This window comes from Eucyclogobius newberryi, unplaced genomic scaffold, assembly GCF_026437365.1.
Source record: "Eucyclogobius newberryi isolate DKJ021-1_F unplaced genomic scaffold, fEucNew1.0.hap1 SCAF_19, whole genome shotgun sequence".
Classification (NCBI taxonomy): domain Eukaryota; kingdom Metazoa; phylum Chordata; class Actinopteri; order Gobiiformes; family Gobiidae; genus Eucyclogobius; species Eucyclogobius newberryi.
In genome coordinates this window covers 11,945,520-11,971,916 of record NW_027315823.1, presented here as the reverse complement: position 1 = coordinate 11,971,916, position 26,397 = coordinate 11,945,520, and the positions used below count along the sequence as shown (strand labels likewise).

The 26,397-nt window shown below is 39.8% G+C and overlaps 1 protein-coding gene across 1 annotated transcript; it reads left to right on the top strand.

The window, feature by feature from the left end:
- The first annotated feature begins 434 nt into the window (after positions 1–434).
- LOC140365370 (NLR family CARD domain-containing protein 3-like) lies at positions 435–9,771 on the top strand. The gene is made up of 8 exons (XM_072451756.1): positions 435–488; positions 636–831; positions 3,083–4,862; positions 5,686–5,859; positions 7,242–7,415; positions 7,814–7,987; positions 8,173–8,219; positions 9,111–9,771. Exons 2-8 carry the CDS (start codon positions 654–656, stop codon positions 9,653–9,655), a joined length of 3,072 nt encoding a protein of 1,023 aa, XP_072307857.1. The 5' UTR covers positions 435–488; positions 636–653; the 3' UTR covers positions 9,656–9,771.
- Positions 9,772–26,397: the final 16,626 nt, after the last annotated feature.

The window sequence follows — 26,397 nt, the reverse complement described above, 5'->3', positions numbered from 1 at the left end:
CTTTAGCATGAAGTGGGGAAGTCGTGGACCCAGCCCTGAACCTGCCTCTGTGTCTGTGAGAAGTGGCCAGTCTTTGGATTGTCCCATACTGTTTAACCAGGGACCCTATTCTCTCAATACTAGGTTTGTTGTGTTCAATCGTTATTTATCATGAATCAGTTTGTTCTTCTGGTGAGGTTGTTCCATAACTTAACTAGGTTGTTCTCTTCTCTCAGGAGGGAGACAGGAAGCCCTAAACCCGACTGTAGCTATGTGTCCTTTAAAAGTGACCACTCTATGGTTCATCCTATTGTCTTCAACGATGAACATCCTTCTCTAAGCAGGTGATCATCATAATTACAATGAATGAATTAATGATGGTGATTTCTCATCACAAACATAGTCAGCAACATTGTTATTATTAATATTAGATTCATCTTGGTTTGTTGGTCCACAGCCTGGAGCTAAGCTCAGAGAGTCATCAGACACAATTGGATGTGATTTTCTGGGTTTGTATGACACTTTGTGGACACATAGACACATAGTCAACCTAATTTCAAGTTCTACCACGGGCAGTAACAAATTAAATAATAGAGAAAATGAGTTCCTGAACATAATAAAAAACATACTGTGTGTGTTTACCTTCTGCTTCACAGCATTTGGAGAAGAACATCATGTCTTTTGTCCGAGCTGAACTGCAGAGTTTTAGGAGAGTTCTGGAGTTTGATTACCCAGAGTCCCTTGTGCATGAGGAGAGTGAAGAGCAGAAGACCAAAGAGGCTTTCCTCAGTCTCACTTTGGATTTCTTGCGAAGGATGAAGCAGGAAAAGATGGCTGATCGTCTAAAAAGCAGTAGGACTTTTCTCTGTATTCTCAATACTACAGAATTTTTTTACAGAACTTTTTTCAGATGGCAAAGTGAAACCACCCAACCCAAGCCAATCATAACCTTGCTTTAAACTTCTGGGTTGATGAGACATAACATACTTGATAATTAGCTGCAGACTGTACAGTCTAAATTTTGTAACAATATATTTTTTGGTGGAAAACACATTTTGGAACTTACAAAGTTTGTAAATTGGCCTGGCCTTGTCTGATTGGCTGCTAACATTTTACAGTTGCTCTCTCCTACTTGGAACACCTGATGACCAAACAATAAAAAATAATGTAATTCATCTTTATATTTTTAAACTTTTAAAATGTACTGTCCTGGTTTAGAGTAGCCTGCTTTGATTTACTTACACTGGACAAGCATCCAAAAGGTGTGTTTATGCAAAACAGCGCCATTCTCAACATGCATCACTTTTGCATGTGAATTTCACAGTAAAAACAATGCATTTCCCCTCATCATCAAAACTACTAATACTAATACTAATACTAATATAATCTTATTATGATATATTTAGTTTCTCTTTAGTTTTCTTAGTTTCTAATATTAATCTTAACCATAATTGCAAAAAAATACCCTAAAAGTGCAACAAAATTACTGGAAATGTTTGATTTCCCCCCCCCAAAGTCATTATTCTTGTACTTTTTGGTGCTATTTTGCTTATCTATATTCCTCTCAACAGAAGACTGCAGGCTTACTCCCCATAATGTAATCCTCATAATCCATTATTTATTATACATCTTTTGTTTTATTGCATTTTAGTTTAAACTTTACATCGGATGAGAAAGAAGTGAACGCTTCACTTTAGCTGCTTCTTCTTATTTTTAAATGTACTTGTCTTAAATTCTCTGTTGCTCTCTGGCCTTTTAAAAAAAAAGTCTCTTGTAACAGCCACAATATGGACATTCACTTATTTTGAGGGCCTCATGGAGTGTTTGGCTGCTGTCAGCGATACTTTGATGACACACAGCGCTGTAACTCAGCCTGTTTCCCCGCAGTTTTGGACTGATGAAAGACATAACTACACGGCACATTTTGCGCATGCGGCTCATGTTAAAAGGACAGAAAGATAGATGATACAATGGTTTGTTCCAGCGCGCATGCAAACCTCACAAGAGCCAGTTATGATGCATCAATGAGGGCAGCTAGACACCAAGACAGCCTGAAATTGTCTGCAGATATTCATAACTTCACTTGAAACTTGAAAAAGCACATCTTAGATAATCAACGGTGCCGACATGAGCCAAGTTAGATTTTAGCTGTATTTTTTCTGACTTTTTTTAATATCTTAGTGTATTAGTGTATTTTACTAAGCTAATGTTAATAATGAAATGTAATGTGTTAATGTGTAATTGTACTTTTATTACAGTTGCATCTTTTCTCTTGAAGATTAATGATTTTGTACATGATCCCTGACAAATAAAGGTTAAACTAAAATAAACTAAAAATCTGACTCCAAAAAACAATTAAAACCACATGATTTTTTCTGGTTTGAAGAAAAACAAAAAGGCCGTTTTACCAGGCCAGGTCTGGAGTTGAACTTGTTACAGTAAACGTAATATTAGATTTACTATGGCTACATATAAATCTAAGTGGATAACTCTGACTTTTTAATGCCAACTGTGATGATGGGCCCGGCGCGTGTCCTAATGGCGTTCTGTAGACGTCATTTAGTGGATCAGGGCCTTTTCTCCTTCTTTGGGTCACGATTGGGCTTTTGTGCTGAGGTGTTGCAGATATCCACGATGATGCATGCTGCAGGAGTTAGAATAATCTTTGTACTTGTCTACAGTTATAAGGTGAGAACTACTGCTTTTGCTCAGTTATGGCGGTAGGGCCGGGAGCGCACATATATTATTCAAGAAGCTCCCAGATGATCATGAAGACAGCAGCAGAAAGAAAGAGGACAACTTTTTATAACACGGGCAGTTGTGGTTTTGAGTGGAAAGTTACTCAACCAATGTTCTCCCTGTGTCACTTCAAATGAAGGTTCCAGACTTTGGTGTCAAGGGAATCAGAATTTATGGGCTCTGAGATATGGATTGTCCCAGGGTTCGGGAACAATATGAGGTTCAAGGTTATAAATATAGACAGAATGTTTTCTATTGTTAATTTAGTGGCCAGAACTGTTTGTTTTATCCATTTATGAGCTGAAGCAAGATTGGTCTTTTGTGGAGGACTATGACCTTACATTTGTTTGTATTATCTTTTCAGGATATATTTCCAAAGTCCAGCGTAAACTCAAGTCCAGCTTGCAGCAGAAGTTCCAGTGTGTCTTTGAGGGCATTTCCAGAGCTGGAAACCCCACTCTTTTAAACCAGATCTACACCGAACTCTACGTCACAAAGGGAGAAACTGAAGGGGTCAATGAGGAACACGAGGTCAGACAGATCGAAGCAACATCAGGGAGACAAACTGACACCGAAACTATCATCAGATGTGAAGATATCTTTGAAATATCCTCGCAGGAATCCAGCAACATAAGTAAGAGGCTACCGATTAGAACAGTGTTGACAAAGGGAGTGGCAGGCATTGGGAAAACCGTACTGACCCAGAAGTTTTGCCTGGACTGGGCTGAAGGCAGGGCAAACCAGAACATCCAGCTTTTGTTCCCGTTTACTTTCAGGGAGCTTAATGTGCTGAGACACAGACCGTTTAGCTTAACAGAACTGGTGCATCACTTTTTCAGCGGACTAAACGAAATTCATAGCTTCGACCACCTCCAAGTTATATTTATTTTTGATGGTCTGGATGAATGCAGGCTTCCTCTTGATTTTGTCACAACCAAAGCATTAACTGACGTTGCAGAATCTACTTCGTTGGAAAACCTGTTGGTAAATCTTATCAGAGGGACCCTTCTTCCTCATGCGCAAATCTGGATAACCACACGGCCTGCAGCTGCCAATCAAATCCCTGCCCGCTATGTCGCTGTGGTGACAGAGGTCAGAGGGTTCACGGACCAACAAAAGGACCAATACTTTAGGAGGAGATTTCAGGTTGAAAAGCAGGCCACAGCCATCATCGCCCACATCAAGGCATCAAGAAGCATCTACATTATGTGTCACATTCCAATCTTTTGCTGGATCACCGCCGCTGTCCTGGAACACGTGAACAAGTCCAAATCCAGAGACACGCTGCCCCAAACCCTCACAGAGATGTACATTTACTTCCTGGTGGTGCAGATCAAAGCAAAGAGCCTCAAGTATGATGGACGGTCAGAGGTGGAGCCACAATGGATTCCGAGGAACATCGAGATGGTGGAGTCTTTGGCCAAACTTGCTTTTGAGCAACTGTTGAGTGGGAACCTGATCTTCTATGAGTCCGACTTGATTGAATGTGGTCTAGATGTGGATGCGGTGTCGTCCTACTCCGGAGTCTTCACACAGGTTTTCAGGAAGGAACCAGGACTGTACCAGGACAAGGTTTACTGCTTTGTCCATCTCAGTGTGCAGGAGTTTCTTGCGGCTTTTTACGCCCATCACAGCTTCACAAATGTTGGTGTCAACCTGCTGTCAGCAGTCGAGCCCTCTGTAAACACCACACCAGAGGAGAACTTTTACCAATCAGCAATCGACCAGGCCTTAAGGAGTCCAACTGGCCACTTGGACCTGTTTCTGCGCTTTCTCCTGGGCCTCTCTCTACCAACCAATCAGAGGCTCCTACAAGGATTGCTGAGACAAACAGGAAGTAGCTCTGAGACACATCAGAAGACAGTAAACCACATAAAGCAGAGGTTGAATGAGGGTCTGCCATCAGAGAAAAGCATTAACCTGTTCCACTGCCTGAATGAGCTGAAGGACCGTTCTTTGGTGGACAAGATCCAGTGCTACCTGAACGGAGGATTCTCTACCACCCTGACCCCAGCAGAGTGGTCAGCACTGGCTTTCCTCCTGCTCTCCACAGATCTGGATGTGTTTGACCTGAAGATATACCAGGCGTCAGAGGGGGTCCTCCTTAGATTGATGCCCGTTGTCAAAGCATCCAAAAAAGCCATGTGAGTTCAAATTTTGCTTTTTATGTTACAAAGAAACTGACGTGGATAAACATCAGATGTCAACAGCCGCTGTAGGGGGAGGTGGTGTCAGTGTGACAGGGGGAGGACTTATCTCAATGAGATGCAAATGAGCCCCCCTGTGACTCTGGGCTCACTCAGGTGAAAAGGTTTTGAGAGTTGTATACATTCAAATGACCACAACTTACTCAAATATTATCAGATGTGCATGAGTGAGAAATCATTGTATAGCTTTGAATTAACTCAAATGCTTTTGAAATAACTCAAAATGTCTCCGGGTAGACTTGTAACTGGTTTATCCACGGTCACTCACATATATGTTATCATATTCTTATTTTTTGTCCCACAAAGGGGAAATAGCAGAATTTGATTCTCACACATGCTCAGACAAGGTCAGACTCCAGTATTCCCTTTCTTCATTGGATGGTATAATCATAACAAATGACTCCAAATGTGTTGAAACCTTTGGATTGAATTTAGTTTAGGTTTAATTAGTCCGCTATTTTTGTAGTCATTGTCAAACCATAGACCACAAAAGTGAGCACATTAAACGTACATACTAAGGACAACATTGACAACTTTACACCAAGGAATTCTTCTGTTTGTGTCATCAGTCATTCTAAATACTATACTTTGATATGTTTAAAAGCTACGTCTCTGTAGTTATGGAAATATTATTTGTAGAGAACAATTTGTAAAAAAAAATATTCCACATGTTTTACAGAACAAGAACAATTGATTTAAAATCACAGTAACAAAACCAATTAAAACTTTAATAAAAACCTGATTTGTGGCTCCTCTCCAGACTCAGCACGTGTAACCTGTCGGAGAGATGCTGCGCCCCTCTGAGCTCTGTCCTCAGCTCTCACTCGTCCAATCTGAGGTGTTTGGACCTCAGCCACAACCAGATCCAGGACTCTGGAATTACGCTGCTGTCCTCAGGACTAACGAACCAAGGATGCAGACTGGAGACGCTTAAGTAAAAACAAACTACAAATTCACCATGTTTATTTTCTGAGTTGTTTTATTCAGGACTTTTATAGAGTTAGCACCTATATTGGTGTTTTCACAGTATTAAAGATCCAAAATTGATTTCAATATTAGAGAAAAAGCTTGATGCACAATACCCATTTTGATCCAACAGCAAAACAGTGTAGGAAATGAGGATGAGGAAGGAAACTCAGCAAATTGTCACAGTGGAATCAAACTCACAACACTGTGTATAGCACAGACTGTAATTTTCAACATAAAATAATTGTCGTTCCTCCAATACTACCTACCATGTGGTCTGATATAGGTCCACACCAGGGACGTCTCTAGGATTTCTTGGCTAAACCCCTGAACATCAAAATATTATCATTATATCATTATTTTCATGTTGTTTATAAAGTTGCATATAAATGTATCATTGTGTCCAAATCCCATTTAAAGTAGTAATGTGAAGACATCATTAGGTTTTGAAGTGTGCCCGGATTTACTGTGTAAGGGCCCATGGGCACATTTTTAAGTTGGGTCCCAACATTACACAATATAAATGGAAACTATATAAAGTTTGGTGGGGTCTGGGCATCCTCCCACTGGAAACAGGGGAAATGTCTTTTCATTTGGTGGGTTTCAGGTCTGTTTTCAGTTGGCCTGGTTATAAAAGTTAGGCTATACCTTTAATGTGCACATTTTCAAAATTATAACAATTATACTTCCACCCTTAAGCCTTAAACATGTTTTAATTTAATCAAATAGCTAAATACATTACATTGCACTTTAACACCTCTTTGGACCTTGACCTAGTATTTTGCGAACCACTGCATCATACCTGGAGTAGCATTTAGCCATCATTCACACTAGTTTGATAAATCCTGGTTAGAAAATCGTCTCCCATCCGAGCATTAAAATCACTTTGTTCTGAAGCTCTTCGATAACTGGCGTTTTCTCAATCTGTGACTCTGAGAATCCTCAGCAAACTCTTTCTGTGCATTTCTCCTGTCTAATCACGATCAGTACAACTGCGTGCCAGGAAGTGAGCTTGAAATTCCTTAAACTATGAAATTGTGTTTAATTCCCTTTGCAGCCAGTACAGTAGATGGTGCCAAAACTCTGCGGAAAAAGCATCCAAATGTAATTTTTGTTTGTTTGTTATAAACTATTTTAAAGGAAATTTGCATTGGTATAACCTTTTCAAGTAGAATGGCTTAAATAAATCTCACTAAGAAATAAGTTTGATTTTTTTTTGTATTGCTTCTTAGTGGGGGCAGTGTAAAGATGACACTATTGTGAGTCATCTGAATGTGTATGAACCTTGCCCTTGTCTAGTAGCCTATGTATTTCTCAATGGACTAAATACACCAGAGCTGTTGTTTGCAGCTTGTCCCTGTGTAACCTGTCCTGGAGGAGTGGTGGGTGTTTGTCCTCTGTCCTCTACTCCCAGTCTTCCAGTTTGAGACACCTGGACCTGAGCAACAACGACCTGCTGGACTCTGGAGTGGAGCAACTAAGTGCAGGACTCAGTAGTGCTGGTTGCAGACTGGAGACCCTCAGGTAGATCTCCTCAGACTTACAGACCCAAAATAAAAACATATTTGGCATTAATTATGTTTTTGAAAACTGTATATTATGTGTTAAAGTGTCAAATAAAATGTTCAAGATAAGCTGACCCTGGGTTGTAGCTATGGGGATCCTAATAATACAAACAATAGAGGAGGGGACCGTCGATATAGCCCTCATTCGTCCAGGTGTGTCCAGGTGTGGTCCATCGTAGAAAGGGTTTTTGAAATCGAGACATTTCCACAACACAACCCTAAATTTACATCAGTGGCTCTCAAATGGTGATCAAAGATATTTTAAAAGCTATACACATTAACATAACATAAATGCTTTGAACTTGTTGATTGAGCCGTTGATTGACACAGGCCTGTGGTTGTGCTCTGTGTACTCAGCCTGTCTGGATGTCTGGTCTCAGAGATAAGTGGCCTTTCCCTGGCCTCTGCTCTGATGACGCCCAAATCCTGTTTGAAAAGTCTGGACCTGAGCTACAACAGCCCTGGACCCTCCGCGTTTGAGCAACTGACTTGTCTATGGGAGGACCCCCAATACGCCCTGGAGACGCTCAAGTGAGAACAAGCCTATCAATTTAAGCAAAATCGAGGTCGTAGTGGCATACTAGAGCAATTTGAGTTCATGCTCTGACCAGCGGTGTATTACCTCCTTGGTGACACCTGCCACTTTTCTATCATCTTTGAAAATGTAAATCAGTTTCTTATTAAAATGTGACCCCTTTGTACTTGTTATATTGCAGTTTGGAGCCTGTAGGTCTTCGATGGCTAATCCCAGGCTTGAGAAAGTGTATGTACCATTTTTTCAAATTTTCAATACATTGCTCAAAACAGGATATCGGGGGGAATTAATACATGTAGGACAGGCATAAACTGTGCATAATGTGTATACTGTGCTTTGGTGTGTAGCTCCTCTTTTGTGACAGTGGACCTGGAATTGCAAAGGGACAGACCTCTTTGGGAGATAGTACCTCACATGGGCCGCTTAGGACAAATGTATCTGGTCCACAGCAAACTAATGGAAACAAGGCCGAGGAAAGGTTCAGATGGAGGCTAGTTACTCACAAGCACGACTCCACTTACACTTTCAGTGTAATAATACAGTTAAAGCAGAACTAAGTAACATTTTCACTTTATTAAAATGTCTTAATAAGTCCCTGTGATGGTTAAAAATGTATTTCCAGGGGTGCTATAAGTGTGTGTCGTCCCTGGGTGGAAAACCAGCTTTGCAACATTTGCCGACATCGACCCAGACAACTCGGCTGAGAAACCATGCAAAATCACATACACATGTGATAATACTCTTTTAATGCAATAAAGACAGAAAGGAAAAATAGAGATAAATAAAAGGTATTCTCACAAGGGAGCTGAAGGGGTAGTTACTTAGTTGAATAACTATAACTAATTGTTCTTACTTTACTCTGACTAGTTGAATCCACATGTCACTCAATCATGATTCAAGTTGGACCAACCTCTTGAGTGGGTGCACAATAGTGAGAATGTGCATTGAGCTTAACTGAATAGAAAAGCAGAGAACGTCAATACAATAATCTCTCTGCATTGATATTTCACAGATTTGGATCGTGGGGATTTTCATTGCATTATTGTCATATTGAATCTACCATGGATTCTTGTAAAGTCATCTACTAAGGAACTGTCTTTACCTGTTTGTGTCCATCAGATTTCTGCGCGAACACTCTGGACCCCAACACCGCCAACCCACAACTTCATCTCTCCGACCGAACCGTGAGCCGCAGTTCAACAGGCTTCGCGTACCCTCTCCACCGGGACAGGTTCGACTACTGGCCCCAGGTCCTGTGCTGCAATGCCCTGTCCGGAAGATGCTATTGGGAGGTGGAATGGATGGCAGAATGGCCCGGGGAAAAAAACAGAGGAGTGGAAATCGCCGTGAGCTACAGAGGCATCAGTCGCAAAGGGAACAGCGACGAATGCGGGTTTGGGTTCAACAACCAGTCCTGGAGTCTGATGGTGTGTTACGGATATTACTGCCTCCGACACAACGGGAACGAGTCCAGGGTCGGCACATTCGCCTCGTCTCCCGTAGGCAGAGTGGCGGTGTACGTGGACTGTCCCGCGGGTGCTCTGTCGTTCTATAGAGTTTCAGAAGACAAGTTGATCCACATCCACACGGTCAACACCACATTTACCGGGCCGTTATTTGCCGGGTTTGGAGTTTGGTCCGGAACCGCAGTCACGCTGAAATAACCCAAACGGCTGGAGAGATACAATTTGACTCAAAATCGGGAAAAATATCAAAGTTGTATTTTTTTTACTTCATTCTACAAGCAATATTGGTGAAACTGTGGTCAGTGATTACCTAGTTCTTAAGATGTACGGCTTAATTTTTATATTATTTTTTAGAAGTTTGTTGCCATAGAAAAATAAAACTATATGTTTTTGTAAATAATAAAAAAATATTCTGAATAAAAAAAGTTTACATATAGTAGCCTTTAAAAACAAACCAAGCATTAAAAGAAAATCCGCCACTGTAGGATTAAGGTCAGGGGCAGGCATGTTTTCATTCAGCATTTTTTAACCAGTTTAGTTCAATGTTGCGTTTTATTTTTCTTAAGAATTTTTGGGTCCAGACGCATTATTAGGCAGGAAAGGTGAGCGACATTTACTGCATGTTTGCCCTTCTCTCTCATTCCCCATTTTACGAAGTCGGGATTTGAACTCTCGAGACAGCGGCCGGTGATGATGAAGGCTATTTCTAAATACCAGATAAAAAGATTTATACGTCTACCTTAAGAGCACCAAGCAACATAATTGGACAAAGTGATCCAAAAAGATCCAGATGTGAAAGAAAGGAACAAAGATGAAGCAATGTCAGTGATCCAAAGTAACGAGGCAGGTTCAGACAGTGATGTGAGCTGCAATAAACAATGTCCCTGAGACTGTAAATAACAATATAAAACATGTGGGCGCGGCAGTCCATTCAGACCAGTGCAGATGGGGTCAATGAGGACTTATCTAAAATAATGATTGAGTTATTATGTACCACTTTATAATAATGTAATTAGCCCTAATAAAGCATGAATAAAGAATGAATCAATACCTGATTTTCACTGTTTACAAATGTGAAAAACAACTATTGATAAAGTAAAATCGGTTTTGCCCTAGTACAGATACGTTGTAGAAGCATCTATTTGGGTGAAAATAAGACAAGCGCTTTCTCTGCATGTATTTATATGTATTTATATGTATCCAGGACTGCAAAACTTGAGTGATTTGTGAAAAATGCTTATAAACTTAATACTTAAGATGCTTCAAATGAATTAGCTAAGTGAGCCATACATGTGGAGCTGTAACTAGTTCTGTTTTTCACGTTTTAAAACAGTAAACATCAGGTAAAACCCTCTTGTCTTGTTCTATGTTTTGTGTTTTATATGTTTTTTTTGAAAATGTAGATGAAAATAAAATTATAAAAAAGGATGATTTAGGCGTAATAACTGCTAGTGGCTAGTGCTCACGCTTCTCAGGTTGAAAGTTAATTTCCTTTGTATGTTTTTCCCCGTGTCTGGGTGAGTTTCCTCCTTCATCAGCCAAAACATGCACAGTAGGTCAAATCTTCCAGCTAAGGCCAAGTCAACCTCAAGATGTTCTGGTGATGTACTGGAGATGTACTGGTGATGTACTGGTGATGTACTGGTGATGTACTGGAGATGTACTGGTGATGTACTGGTGATGTACTGGAGATGTACTGGTGATGTACTGGAGATGGACTGGTGATGTACTGGTGATGTACTGGTGATGTACTGGTGATGTACTGGTGATGTACTGGTGATGTACTGGAGATGTACTGGTGATGTACTGGTGATGTACTGGAGATGTACTGGTGATGTACTGGAGATGTACTGGTGATGTACTGGTGATGTACTGGTGATGTACTGGTGATGTACTGGTGATGTACTGGTGATGTACTGGAGATGTACTGGTGATGTACTGGTGATGTACTGGAGATGTACTGGTGATGTACTGGAGATGGACTGAAGACGTACTGGTGATGTACTGGTGATGTAAGATAAGATAAGATAAGATATTCCTTTATTGTCCACACATGGGGAAATTTCATTGGTGCAACGCAGGTAGATACAGAGGTAGATACAGAAGAACAGAACAGATCACTTATAGGAAGTCTGAAAAACACTTTCAGTAGAAGATCTCCTATAAATAAATAAAAACTCCCATAGACAAATGAATAAATAAATACATAAATACCAATGCATCTGATCACGACAGTAATTGCACATGAATATGTGTCACGACAGCACATAGATTGCACATGAATTTCATAGTAATTGCACATGAATTGCACATGAATTCCAACAGCAATTGCACATATGACAGAATTGCACATGGTTAGGTCAGTACAGAATTGCACAAAAATTCTGTACTGGAGATGGACTGAAGACGTACTGGTGATGTACTGGAGATGTACTGGACATGTACTGGTGCAGGATCATCACGAGGGATTTTAACCTTATATGTTGAGACGACATGCTTAGCAAAAGGAAGCTTATACACATTAGTATCATTAGAAGCGTTATTGATCATGCAGCTGACATTATCCAAACCCAATGCATTACACAGCGAGATGTTAGACGCACAGAGAAGTGAAATAAATGCAGAAAAATCTGACAAACCGGAAAAGGTTTCTTTTTACTCCAGCTTTAATAATATTTCACAGCGCCACAAACCTTTTTTGTGTGTGAATTGCTGTGGCCGGCTTTTTGTTCAAAACGTATCATTTAGGTACGATTTCATTTTGATTTATTAAGAACAAAAATATTGTGTTGACTCTGTCCTACATTCTGTATTCAAATCGTTAATTCCTGTCACACCGAGCCCTCAGCAATGGAAAATACACCGTTAAATCCTGCTGCTAAAATGATTCTATCAAGCTTGTTTTTTTCCTCATCGGAGCAGCGGGCAATAAGTTATTCTGGCATGAGTCTGTTCCCTGCTGAGAAAATTGTTTCAATGGAACGTTTAAAGTTGGTTATTTAGCAGGGAGAACCAAGACCTTTTTATTTCTCTCGTCCATCAGAAATTAGCTCTTTTTTACTCTGTTTTGACTATGAACGGCTTATTTTCGTTAAAATGCACAGGTACTGCACAAGAACATTGTCAGTTTAAAGCCAAATTTATTTATTTTTACAAACTGTGGGATGTGGAAAGATGGACATAAACAGCCTCTTGATCCAGACACTGCACGCAAAACTATTATTATAATGACAGAATAAAAACATTTGTTCAGAAACGTGATGTCAGGGCAAATCCTCATATTACCTTGAATTGTTGTTAATATCTATACTCCTCAAAAACGTATAATGCATTAAAAATAAAATGTCTCGTCTTAAATTGACCACTCAAAGATGAGTGCCGGGCGCAGAGCTGCAGTGTAAGATGCTCCTCTGTCGCTGAGCTCTCGCCCGCTCTGTTGCAAGTTAAGTGATCAGAAGGTCCCTCATACAATCTCTGAAAAGCTCCTCCGGGTGTCAGGCCAAATTATTAAAAAAACACTTGCATATGATACAAATAAGCAAGCAATTATGCATGTACAATGTGGACTGCTAAACATTAGGTAAATTTCTTCCAAATTGCTTTTTGTTAATAAATGAAATAGGGATTATAACATAGGTATTCTAATTCTAACTGAAACTTGGCTTCAACAAGATGATTATGTCAGATTAAATGAGTCCACCCCACCCACCCATGTTAACTTTCAGACCTCCAGGAGCACAGGCCGAGGTGGTGGTGTGGCAGCCATTTCACACTCAAGACTACTCACGAGTCCTAAAATTAACAGTGCACTTCACTCATTTGAAAGCCTCATGCTGTCGATCACGTGTCCAAATTGGAGAAACCAAAACGGAGTTTTGTTCATAGTTATCTACCGACCTCCTGGTCCCTATTCAGAGTTTTTAACAGAGTTTTCTGACTTTATATCAAACTTAGTTTTAGCCCGGGATAAAGTGGTGATAGATGGAGATTTCCATATCCATGTGAACGTGAGTGATAATTGCCTCAGTAATTCTTTCAGCACCCTGACAGCATTGGTTTTGCTCAGAATGTAAATAAACCGACTCACAGTCATAAGCACACTCTGGATCTTAACGTATGGAATATAGATTAGTGACCTGATTGTCTTCCCTCAAAACTGAATATTGTCAAATCATTTCATAATTACCTTTCTGTTTATTTTTTTAGACTATACAGCCCCACAGAATAAAGTTATAATGAAAAGGACAATATACAAACGATCGATCAAAGTTCAAAGAAATAATAGACCCAATATAGCAAACATGTTGCAAAAAGTGTATTGCTTGTTTTTATGGGGATGCTATATGCCATACTGTTTAACATCTCAAACAAACAACTTTGAGAAAGGTTTTGGACTTGTTAAGAGTGATATATATTATCTATCATTAAATTTGAGCCATGCAGTTGATCGACTTTGAACACTACACCTACTCACATGTGAGGCCCCAATCTGTTTCCCTCTTCGTCTGTTTGCTAGCTACACCCCTGTTGACTTTTCTAATGAGTGAAGAGAATTGTGGATGACCCTGACTTGTGCACTTTGTCTGTGCTTTGACCAAGTGTTTTCTCTCTCCTCTACAGAGACATGTGGGATCAATGAACCTACCACAGCTGCTGACGGAGGCTTTGCACTTATTATTATTCACAGTCACGAGATGCAAGACACTGACTGCTTCAGCTGTGAACAGCTACTACAACTGCCACCACCTAACACACACTCCTTTTGAATCGACATCACATTTGGAATATTTTAAGGAAAGGGGAATGCATTTCTTGATATTGTCTTGGCTTGTGTTGAAGATTACTTTTGTGACTATTAATAAAACATCAATAGCATGTTTTATGTAAGGTTATTTTTGTGTAAGGCATCATCAGTAGATAGCAAAGCATGTTCTATTATCCATCTGTCTGCAGTATCACACGAACTGCCACTTATCAATTACCTCTTATTTTTTAACAAAAGGAAGACAAATATATACCCTATTATTTTCTGCCACAACAACCACATGTTTTGCAACTTATTTGTTTTACAGAATTTTTTTTAAAAAGGTTCATTCATCCATCTTCTTCCACTTATCCGGGGCCGGGTCGCGGGGGCAGCAGTCTAAGCAGGGACTCCCAGACTTCCTCCTCCCCAGACACTTCCTCAAACTCCTCTGGGGGGATCCCGAGGTATTCCCAGGCGTTGTAATCTAGTCAGTCCAGTCGTTTGGTTTAAGATTGTTGGTTCAGTTTGTGTCATCCATTTTTTTTCGTCATGGCCTTTTTCCTTGCTGCCAGAAATATGTTCCAGAGTTAGCCATTGAGATGCCAATACAGATCTCAGTCTAATATGTATGAACATGAGGACAGTCCAAAATATATGATACTGATTGGTCAAATGGCAACCACAGTATCTCCAACAGCTAGTATTTGCCTGTGAACAGTGAGCACTTTGACATGGTGTTATAAAATACTGTGATACATTTCACAATTCTTTCCAAACATGTGATTATTTGGTCCTCCATTGAGAAGTATACCTATGTTCCCATTCTTCATCTGTCAGAATAAAATGTCTTTCTCTTTACCAGATTTTTGCATTGTAAAACCATCTATTCGGGTGAAAATGAGACCATAGCTCTTTCTCTGCATTATAGAACCTTTTATTTGCCCCAAAGAAGAAAGTGCATGCAAATGTTTGTTAGCTTCACTCACTTGGCCTCAGACAATTGTGAAAAGTACTTCTCAAGTCAAGGTGGTGAATATATAGATATATGTGTATTGCGGCAAACTTGGCTCTGTTTTTAACATTGCTTATACATAAAAATCAGGTACAGCACTTTTGCATTTCTTTCTGTGCTGTGCTGTGCAAAACTTTGGTCGTGAAACCAAACATTTAAGATTTTAACATCTTTGTTTAGTTTGTATGTTTTGATTAGTTCCTTCCATGTTATAAGCACAGATTTTACCCAGGGATTACATTACACTGAATATTTTTTTTCCATTGAGCTTCATATTCTGGGTCACACCAGTACAGCAGCGCTCTGCCTTAAGCTGAAATAATGAAAGGCAGTTTATTTTTCATTTTTGGCCTGAAGGCTTTATTAAACAGGAAAGGTGAGCATGAAACGGGGGATGGAGAGAAGAGAGGACATGCAGTACATTGTCAGAGTCAGGATTCGAGCTCACAACACTACGGCCGGCTGCACTTGGCATACGTGTGCTGTGATTTAACCACTCGACCACTGGGCAGCACATGAAAGGCAATTTCAACCATTGAATTCTTCTCTGAGTTTCTCTTGCCTGGGACGCTCAAGACCACATGCTTTTAAAGTCTGGAAGCGTGCCCTGTCATCACAATTTCTGATGGGAATGATTGACAGGTGGATTAACCTATCACTGAAACATATGGTCCATTTGTGTCTAAGAAACTTGGCTGCTGAGTAAAAAAGAAAGAAGAAAAACGATGTCTGAGAAACAGCACGTAATTCTGCAAACTCAATGATTCAAGCACTAAACAAAAAAACAAAAAAATGTCTTTTATCATGTCTAACCAAACAAGTCGGGCTCCTTCTCATTACCTTCCATTACCTTCAGAGGCCTCTGGCTCTGAACAAGCACCTGACAATTATTAATCCTTTTTCTCTTTCATCTTTGAACATGAGGGCAGGTAAAAACACAGCTCTCCTTTCGTATATTTTCTGGCTATGCTTTGCTCTTAAATAAAAGCAATTTGGGTGCCAAAATGATCAGATTATTATCATAAAAATAAAAAAGTGCACTTTTAACTCGGAAAGTTGTTGTGCCTAGAGCAGAAGTTGCTATTTGGTGTAAAGATGATGCTGATGAAAAGCCAAAAGATTATGGCGCTGGAGCCTACTAGATTTTGATCTGTTTGAATCACTTTGTTTGAACCGCACCTGTCTCGCAGTCAGTGTACATCTTTTAAACATGAAAAACATAAGTATTACATTTTAAACAGCTTGCAGTTGTCAAAACATATTTCTCACTTTCCCAACGCATTCCGAGCATTCTTATCATGCTCACAGTAATAAGCATGTTCAACAACTTACAGAAGCCAGGTTGTGTATGTAACAGAGTATCTGCATTACATTCTGCTTTGCTGTTTTAGAATCAGATGCAGACAGCACACAGTAGTCGGATTTTGACCCCAAGAACCACTTTTACAATATATCTGTACTAGGGCAGAACAAAATTGACTTTATCACATTAAAACAATTGGCTACAGTTCTTTTAATGCTGTATGATTGTTACGTTAGCCAATATTCAAAGAAAAGCACTGATGGGAATTTGTAACATTCTTTGAAATTTCTCCCCAAAAAATTGGACCTGAGAACACAGAAATGAACACCTCGCCCTGGCGCAGCAGGGGCAGGAATGTAATGTCTCACTGTGCTAATCTTGGCTTACTGGGTAGAGTTTAAGGGTTAGAATTATGAAACACTGCAATCATTTAAATGGTTAGAACAGTAACTAGAGTCTATTATCGACTACTAGAGCGTGAAAGTGAAGAGAAATCAATAGTGCTCCACTATATATTTTATTAGTTTTGAGCAGAGATAGTACCAGAGCAGTTAGTGCTTGAACCTCACAACAAGAAGGTCCCAGCTTTAATTTACGGAGGTTTCTTCCGGGTGCTCTTGTTTCCCATATAAGAACCCAGGACCATCTTACAAAAATAAAGGCTAAAAATATTTGTATATAGTGAAGTAGACAGTGGCTTGCAAAAGTGTTTTTCTACATTTTGTTACATCAACTTAAATAAATTGAATTGCCATATTTTTTTATGTAAGAGTTGCTCTTTCACGAAAAAAAACTAAACGAACACAATTGTGAAGTGAAAGGAAAATTCTATGCGATTTTCCTAATTAAAGGCGCAATGGACGATTTTTCGGCGATTTGAGAACTCAGGCGGAAGTGCATGCGCACTTCCGCCTGAGTTCACCGCAGGTGAGTGGTAGGTGCGTTTTATGATTGATACATGGCAGGACTAATCGGCAGTCCACGCCACGAGGAAATAAGACTCAGATTTGCGCCAAAAAAATCGTCCATTCAACCTTTAAAAACAAAAAAGTGCGAAAGTATTCAGCTCCCTGGGTCAATACTTTGTGGAAAAGCCTTTATCTGCAATCTACAGCTGCAAGTGTTTTTGGGTTTGTCATTACCAGTTTTTCTCACCTGCTGACTGACATTTTTGCTCATTGTTCTTTGCAAAACAGCTCAGACTTGATGGAGAGCGTGAATAGCAGTTTTCAGATCTTGCCACAGATTTTTGATTGGATTTGTGTCTTGACTTTGACAGGGCTGTTCTAACACATGCATATGGTTTCTTTTAAACCATCCATTGTAGCTCTGGCTTTATGTTTAGGGTTGTTGTCCTGCTGAAGGTGAACCTCCACCATAGTCTTTTACAGATGCCAACAGGTTTTCTTCCAAGATTGTCCTACTTAGCTCCATTTATCTTCCTATCCACTCTGAGCAGCTTCCGTTTCCCTGTTGAATATAAGCAGCCCCACAGCATGATGCTGCACCACCTTATTTGACAGTGGGACAGATGGTGAGTTCAGTCATGTGCTTGATCAGAGCAGAACATCTTCATCCACAAACTGCAAAAAGCCATTGTTTTCTCTTGCCACTTTTCCTTAAAGGTCCAATGTAGTGCATGACTAATAGTTGTCCTGTGGACAGATTCCCTGTCCACCTGAGCTGTGGATCTCTGCAGCTCCTCCAGAGTAACCGTGGGCCTCTTGGCTGCATCTCTGTTGTTGTGACATACTCTTTTCCTTTCTGGATGATGGATTGAACAGTGCTCCGTGAGATTTTCAAAACTTGAGAAATCTTTTCATAAGTGTATCTGTTTCTTAAACAGATAAAACAGATTAAACAGGTTATTTATACTCAACAGAAACAGATTAAACACATTTTGTGTGGCCTTCACAGAGCAGCTGCATTTATACTGAGATTACACACAGGTGGACTCTATTGAATCATTCATTGGTCAACATTCAATCTTTCAGCAATCATTAGGAAACTTCTGACAGCAATTGGTTACACTCAGGGGAAAGAGGCTGAATACTTTTGCACCCTTTTATTTAAATGTTTTAATCTGGAAATCATGTACTTTTTCCCACACACAATTTTCAAATGCCAATAAAACGTATTTAAGTTAGTGGTTGTGATTAGACAAAATGTGGAAAAGTTCCAGGGATGTGAAAACTTTTCCAAGCCACTGTACCCAGAACAGCCTCACACAAGCATCTGTTGCACATTGCCCTCGGTTGTGACCTTGTCTCCTCTGTGTTTTGAAGGACACTAGTTTGTTTCCTCTGTCCTCCATCATCTACTACACTATTGTTCCCATTTTATCTTTCCACCCACACTCCAGGCCCAGGACATTAGAAAGTATTCTACAACAGGATTACACAGTGGCGTCCAGAGAATTCATCAAAGGCTAAAGAAAGAAAGAAAGAAAGAAAGAAAGAAAGAAATATCCCCCCCAAACCAAACACCTCAACAGCTTGAAAGCTCAGCTTTGTTCAGCCATGCAACCTCAGCACACAGCCTCAGCTTTCAGCCGAATGATATGTCGGCAACTCCAGCTCGCTCTATCAGACACGTTGGGCAGCTGAACCACCATTTACCTTTCCTGTGTTGCGTCCGGGGTCTTGTCCTCCGGGGTCTTGTCCTCCAGTGTGATTTGGTGATGTCACCTCTCAGAGTAGCTTTATTTACTGCTACATCATCCAACATCTTCTCCACACCTCCAGCAATCGCCTCCAGCATAACTTACATCTTCTTGGTCAAAATTGTCATGGCAATTGTTAGCTTGTGGGCTAGCTTCGGCAGTAGCAAGAATAGTGCTAGCTTTAGCATCTGAAGTTCCAATGACCGGTGAGTCCACTTCATCTTGGATGGATCAAGGATGAACTGTACAAAGCTGAGGGAGTTTTATAGCTTGGAAATGTATTTTACCTTGTGTAAATATTTGTATCATTACTTGTAATTCAAGTAATTTCAGCAGTTTTTGCAGAGAGAAAATCCCCGGGCCACAGCATTTAAATTGTTCCATTTAACATTTAAACAATACAGTTTGATTATTTATTACTAGTCTGTGTTGAGTGCATGATGTGCTCCCTAAACACCCCCCACGCTTCCCCGACGAGTTAAACAACAAACATCCATAGTTTGATGTTGAGCCCTGAGGCACAGAGAGCTGCTTTGGACTGCACCTTCCTCTCTGTTGGAGCCGACCAGAGCAAAGTCCGCCTGGGCCGCTCTGAAGGGGATAATGGTCCAAATGCAGACTATACAGCCATGTGTCCAGACCCCAAGACTCTCCAACTCTGCACGACCTCGGCTCTGAATGCGCCGCTGAGAGAATGGTAATAATCATAAACAGTGTTTTTCTTTCTTTCAAGCTGTGTTCTGTTCACACTAAACCATTGTGGGAGCATCAACGCTTGTGTATGTGTTGTTGTAGCAAAGTGAACACACAGGTGCTTTTAAGGCACCTGTGTGTTCACTTTTTTAAAAAGAAAGGTCTAGAAGCCTAAAGTTACCTAAAGAGTACTGTTATTTCTGCATTAAAATGAAGAAATTACTCAAGCTCAAAAAAAAAACTTGAGTAAAATACAAAGTAAAGTAAGAGTAATTGTAAGGGTAACTGTAACATCTGCTCTATCATAAGAAGTCAATGTGAAAATAAGAGAATATATGAGGAATAAAGAATGCAAAAAATCAGCTATTTTAAGGATAGGCCACACAAAAGAGAAAAACAAAATCATATCTCAGAACATGCTCAAATTTGTCATCATAAAGCTTTTGTTAATTGGCCTTCTCACAATGAGAAGAGTAACACAAACCTTTACTGAGTAAGGGATGAATATAGTACTTAAGTAGGAGTTAACTTATGGTGTCTGGAAACACCACTTTATAAAAAAGTTACTCAAATAAATTAAACAATGCCACAACAATGTAATGTAATGTAATATATTAAATATAGAATACAATACAAGTCAGATAATATCACTAGGACTGCAGGTTCGTTACTTGAAGACATGGCAAAAGCGTTCCATTAAGTGTTTATTACAAACTGAAAATGTATTTTTGGTTTTAAGTTCTAATAAAACAGTTAAATAAAGTAAAAAGTTTCCATAGCAGTTAAGTTTTCAATTAAATGTAGAAGTAGTTTCAATGACTCACTCTGACAATGTCTGACTGGATTCATTATTATTAGTTAGAGACAGATATATCCATGTGTCTCACGACCACATCACCAATAACACATTTCTCTGAAATGTTAAAACAAGTAGGTGACTGGGCAAGGTTTGAGGTCAGAAAAAGGATGAAGAAGTGAAGTGAGAAGTGAGTCGTAGCAGCCCTGGCCACTGCTCGGGCAGACGCCGCTACATGAATGGAAGAAGGATGCACACGGACAACATGCTGCATGAAGACGTGCACTAAAAGACTCTTCAGTCCAACTTTATAGCTGACAGCAGACTGTCAATCTCCCGTTCAGCCAACCCACAAGAACTTACGTGACAGGACTTAATATGGAAAAGATGTCATTATATCAACCAAACAACAGCTAAAAGATGTGTCTGTTCTTGTTACCCAGAATGCACCTGTGAACAACACTGCTATTATTAAGCTTAAGATTTGTAGCTCGCAGACTCCTTATGCGTGCTGCCCAGACAGTGTGTTACTCAGCATTTTCTTCAGTGATCTTTTATGGTTGTTCACCTAATTGTTTTTTGGAATCTTGGAGCACATACTTGAGTGAGTTGTTCATAAGTCTTTTTACTTTGGTGGTCCATTAAACATATTTTTCTTATTATCAAGTGACATTTTGTTTTTAAAGGTTGGGGGATGCGCCATGGCAACCACAGAGAATTGGCATCAGTCAGTGTGCTAGGCTAATAATGATAAATATGCAAGTCAAAGTATTAAGCAAACTCAAGCGAAGACCAAGACATCCCATGCATTCTGAAATCATCTTCTTTGAAATTGTTTCAATTAAAAACATTATCAAATCACCCAATACTCATAAGGCTTTGGCAGAAATCAACTGGTAAAATTCATACACAGCTCTGAGGTGGAGGTGGCCAGACCTCAATAGACCTTAATGACCCAAGATGTAAAAGTGAAACTGTCAGACCTTCAAACAAAGTCAGGGCAACTTTCAGTTATTGTCCCTCCCTTTAGGCAGGACCAATCAGAGCTCAGGAGAGTATAAATTCTAGCTGCTCAAACGTTTCCACTTTCGGATTGAAGTCAAAACGATGATTTGTAAAAAGTGTGTAGATGAATATCATTGAAACCTTTTCGGCCGTGGACTGCTCCTGGACAAATGAGGGATTATGTTTTCTGAAACCCATGGAAATGTCAGGTTTTAGAACAGAAAATAACATTGTTTTCGGAAAACACACTGTGAAAGCAAGGTCCGAATTTCCAATCCATTAAAGATTTGCATTAGAGCTCCCTCTGCTGACAGAAAGAAGCATTTTCATTTATTGATTTGATTGCTTTTATTCATGTATTTATTTATTGATATTTTGTGTTTTTTTGGTAAAATTAAATGAGCATGCATTCAATGTTTTAGTTTATTATAAACAGTTTGTATGTAAAATGTGCTATATGAATAAAGATTGGATGAAACCAGGTTTAGCAGTCATTTAGCAACGGGGCCATCGTGCAAATATATATAAAGTGTTTGTAGTGATCACAATTTGACTGCAAAAATGCCAAGAAATTATTACAAATCAATTCAGGAAAAAATATTTTGATGATGATGAGTGATTTCTGACAACCTTGTAAACATAAATAATAAAACAAAGCATGAATACGGGAACAATGTTATGGTGTAATCACCTCGACGTGTTTCGAGGGAAACTTCTGCCTTGTCAGAGGTGTCACGCAATGATTGGTGTGAAGTGTGTTAAAAGCTGTTCCTAGGTGACATCAGGCTGACCACGCCCCCTGCTGGTCATGTGTGTCTCATGAAATTTGGAAAGCTCCTTTCAATTCAATGCTAAAGTGCCTCGTTTCCTGATCTGTATTGCTTCTTTGACCCAGGCTTTGTATTTACTGGAATCGTTGGTTGATGATCTGTGTGTTGTCCTAGTCCATAATATGATTATTACCTATGCAGTGCTCCGATATCGCAGATTAAATTATTATTAATTTTTTTTTTCAAAGTTGTCTCGCTGCCCTCTCTGCCGTCCTGTCCTGGTTACTCTTCCTGCTTTTCCTTTTCCACATGCCTTTTCCACGTTCATCTTTTAATGGTAAAAGTTCTCCCTGTTTCATCAATGTGTTTTGTCATACATTACGTTACCAGTGTTCTATTTCATCTTTTTGGCGCACTAGAAGTTGTCCTTCTGTACGGTTCGACGGCTGTATTTATCCCGTATTTTCCGGACTATATGATAAGATAAGATATTCCTTTATTGTCCCACATGGGGAAATTTCATTGGTGCAACGCAGGAAGATACAGAGGTAGATACAGAAGAACAGATCACTTATAGGAAGTCTGAAAAACACTTTCAGTAGAAGATCTCCTATAAACAAAAAGTCACACCTTTTTTCATAGTTTTGGCCGGCCGCGACTGATACTCCAAAGCGACTTATATGTGATATTATTTGTAGTTTTCACACTGAAATCCACAAGAGGGCGCTCTCTCAGCGACGCAGAAGAAGAATCTGCACTTCCTCTACCTCTGGAGTTTGTGGAGTTGTTTAGAAGTGACACAGAGGAAGAAGAATTCAGTGGATTTAGTGATTTGGGGTAAACGTGTTAGCATGTTCTTTATGCTGTAGTTATCTGAATAACTGTTAATATGTTACGTTAACATACCAGACACTTACCACAGTTCGTTGTCTGTGCCCCATGTAGCTGAAGGTGTTAGCGTTAGCATACGTACACCTATTCACCGTGTTCTCTAATCTGTTATTATTTTAAATTGCATTTCAAGATTAAATGTCTGTTCTTGGTCTTGCATTTTATCAAATGAATTTCCCCAAATGCAACTTATGTATGTTTTTTTTCTTCTCTATTATGCATTTTTTGGCTGGTGCGACTTATACTCCGGTGCAACTTATAGTCCAGAAAATACGGTATTCTGTTTTTTCATTGCTCTTTGTATGCGCTCTGTGATTCCGGATGTACTGCGGTAGTACAACGACGTCCCAGTTCTCTTTTTTCTGTCATTTTGTTGCTTTCTGTATTTTGTTTCACGTGATTGCCCTTTTTGGATATTGCCGTGGTTCTCGTGCGTGTTGCATGTGTCATCCACGTCCATCTGTGTCGTCCACGTTAGTCCTTCCATACAATGTTCCAACAACAGATATCTTGTGTGCTGTGGGATGTTCTGAAGCCCGTAGCAGTATTGATACTGCCGTTGTTGTTGTTGTTGTTGTGTTGTATTTTCAAGTTGAGGAATGCTACGGCTCTGTTTGTTCCCTCTTTGTGTGAGAACTTTATATCGCCTGTAGTGTCTGTATCGATGTATATTTTCCATAGGGTCGGTCTACGGTTAAATTGTTGATAAAGTACAGGGGATGAGATCAGAGGACACTGGACTAGACAAGGCACATTCAAGTCCTGCTGTGTGGACATTTGTCTCTGTGTCCTCGTCACCCTGCACACCTCATGCGTCCGAAAAACCTGTCTTCTTTTCCGCCAAAATCGCATGTATTTGCTATTCCTGTTCGCTCTTGTTTTAAAAAGCGCTGATGTGCCGCAGTTACTGTGTTTCTTCGGTCGCTGCTGGCTGGTGCAGTGGGTCGGTAACTCAATTTTATTTGAAAAGAATATGAGTCTAGATGGAGACGTTACTTTGGCCCCACCTCCTTTGAAATAGATTGACGGTAAAGTCGGGGGGTCGACATGCGAATAATAAAACCCAGAGTCAGAAGCAAGACCACAACATCATCTGGCACTGAAAGCATGGCATCATCAAGATAGACAAGCACGTTTTCCAATAAAAATATGATTTATGCATTTTCAGCATCACTTTGTCCACATCTAAAGCGGTCATATTTGTGAATGGAATTTGTGTGTAGAGGCAAAACTCTTGGTGGTTCTTGATTTGATTTAAAGTTGTTGTTTTTTTTCAAAAAGACTACTTTTATTGAACTGCTGCCTTACAAATACTTAAGTGAAAGATTTTTGGGAAAATAAAAATAAAGCTGCTGATGTTATGGATTTGACGTGGCTGTTAAAGTTCAAGTCTGAGTCCATTATTACTGCCAGATTTTTTACTTGATGTGTAAACTTTAGAGTGGGATTCTGGAGGTGACCGCTAACACTTTCTCTTTGTTTGTTTGGGCCAAAAACGATTATTTCAGTCTTGTCTGAGTTCAGCTGAGAAAGTTCTTCTGCACCCACACACTGATCTGTTGGATGCAGTGACAGAGTGAATCCACTGGTCCAGATTCACCTGCCGACAGTGAAACATAGATCTCAGCGTCGTCTGCATAATTGTGATAGGACAAATTTTAAGAATGTTTAATGCCCTGAACTTTGTCATTAAAGAATAATGCAATCTCATTGCACTTGGATGTGGAAATGAGTTCTAACGGCAGCTGAGCTGGAGGGTTTGTTAATCTGTTTACTGTGGCAAACAGGACACGCGAGTTGTTACTGCATCTTCCCATTATTTCAGAAAAATATCTTTCCCTAGTTCTACATAAGATTAGGTTGTACATGTTCAGCTTCTCTTTGTAAATCTCTTTTTGAACCTTTTTTGACTTGCGCCATTTCCGTTCGGCCCGGCGGTTTGTCATCATGTAAGATTTTTGTTGCACATATTGCACATATTTGGGACATGTGTATCTGAAAAATGGACCGAGCCAGGTTTAAATATCTTGCTTCATTTTGTTGACACAGATTTACAGAGGAGATTTGGGATTTATTGTTTTGTTTTTTGAGTAAATGAGATCTGACTGAAAATTGGTGAAAAAAAAAAAAAAAATGTGGCTTAGAATTAGATACCAACAAATTCTTCTGTACAGTTTGTCAAACCCTCTGTTTGTTTAGAGTGTGTAGATGTTACTTTAAGGGCTGATCTTTAGGTCTCTGTGGGCGCTTTTGGAGAAAACGGCCTTTGAAGTTACAATGTCCCAAAGAAATCTGTGGATTCAATGAAAGAATAAAAAACAAATCAGGAGCAGATTGGACAATTTTGCTGTTTGCACATGACGTAGATATATGTAGATGGATCAAACTGACCAAAAAAAAGAGAGAGAAACTGCCAGCAGTGTCTCAAACATACATTCTAAACGCTTTGCTTGAGCCAAAACAATTAAGTTCTATTTCCTTCCCTTAACTGAACCTTATCGCTCCATCTGAGCCCCCAAACTGCTGGTACCTGCCTCAGAACCAATGGATTACTCAAACATGTCAAGCCCAAATCAAATTGTAAACAGTTTTCTCCCCCCAGTTTCTCTTCTTCAGGGTGGCCACATCTTCAAACCAACCTGAAGGGGAGAAAAAACGTTTTAACACTGCCCAAATTTATGAGGGGCAAACGGCGATCTCATTCTACCCAAAAAACAAACAAGGATAATAAAAAGTGGTGGAGGAAGGAGAGCCAGCGAGAAGGGGAGAAGGAGGGAGGAGGCGTGAGCTCGGAAATGTGGAACTACTTAAAGACGCCCAAAGGGTTAAATATGGCTATGGGATAAGTGGGGGCTAGTTTATTGCAAATTTGACAGAGGTAGTTAGACGGTGAGCGTATCCTGCGAGCTGCCAGTCGACGCAAGGAAAGCTCCATCCTTTCTTTTTTGGACTACCATCTACTTTTCGCAACTTTTCTGTCATTTTGGGAGTCCGGCGCTTTAATCGTTGTCGCGGCGTTCAAAGCATCAAAGGTTGCATCTTTGCATCAACGTTTTTTTTC

Coding starts and splice junctions, on each gene's coding strand:
- LOC140365370 (XM_072451756.1), top strand. CDS start 654: ATGTCTTTTGTCCGAGCTGAACTGCAGAGTTTTAGGAGAGTTCTGGAG. Junction 832..3,082: donor GGCTGATCGTCTAAAAAGCA/GTAGGACTTTTC, acceptor TTATCTTTTCAG/GATATATTTCCAAAGTCCAG. Junction 7,988..8,172: donor TACGCCCTGGAGACGCTCAA/GTGAGAACAAGC, acceptor GTTATATTGCAG/TTTGGAGCCTGTAGGTCTTC.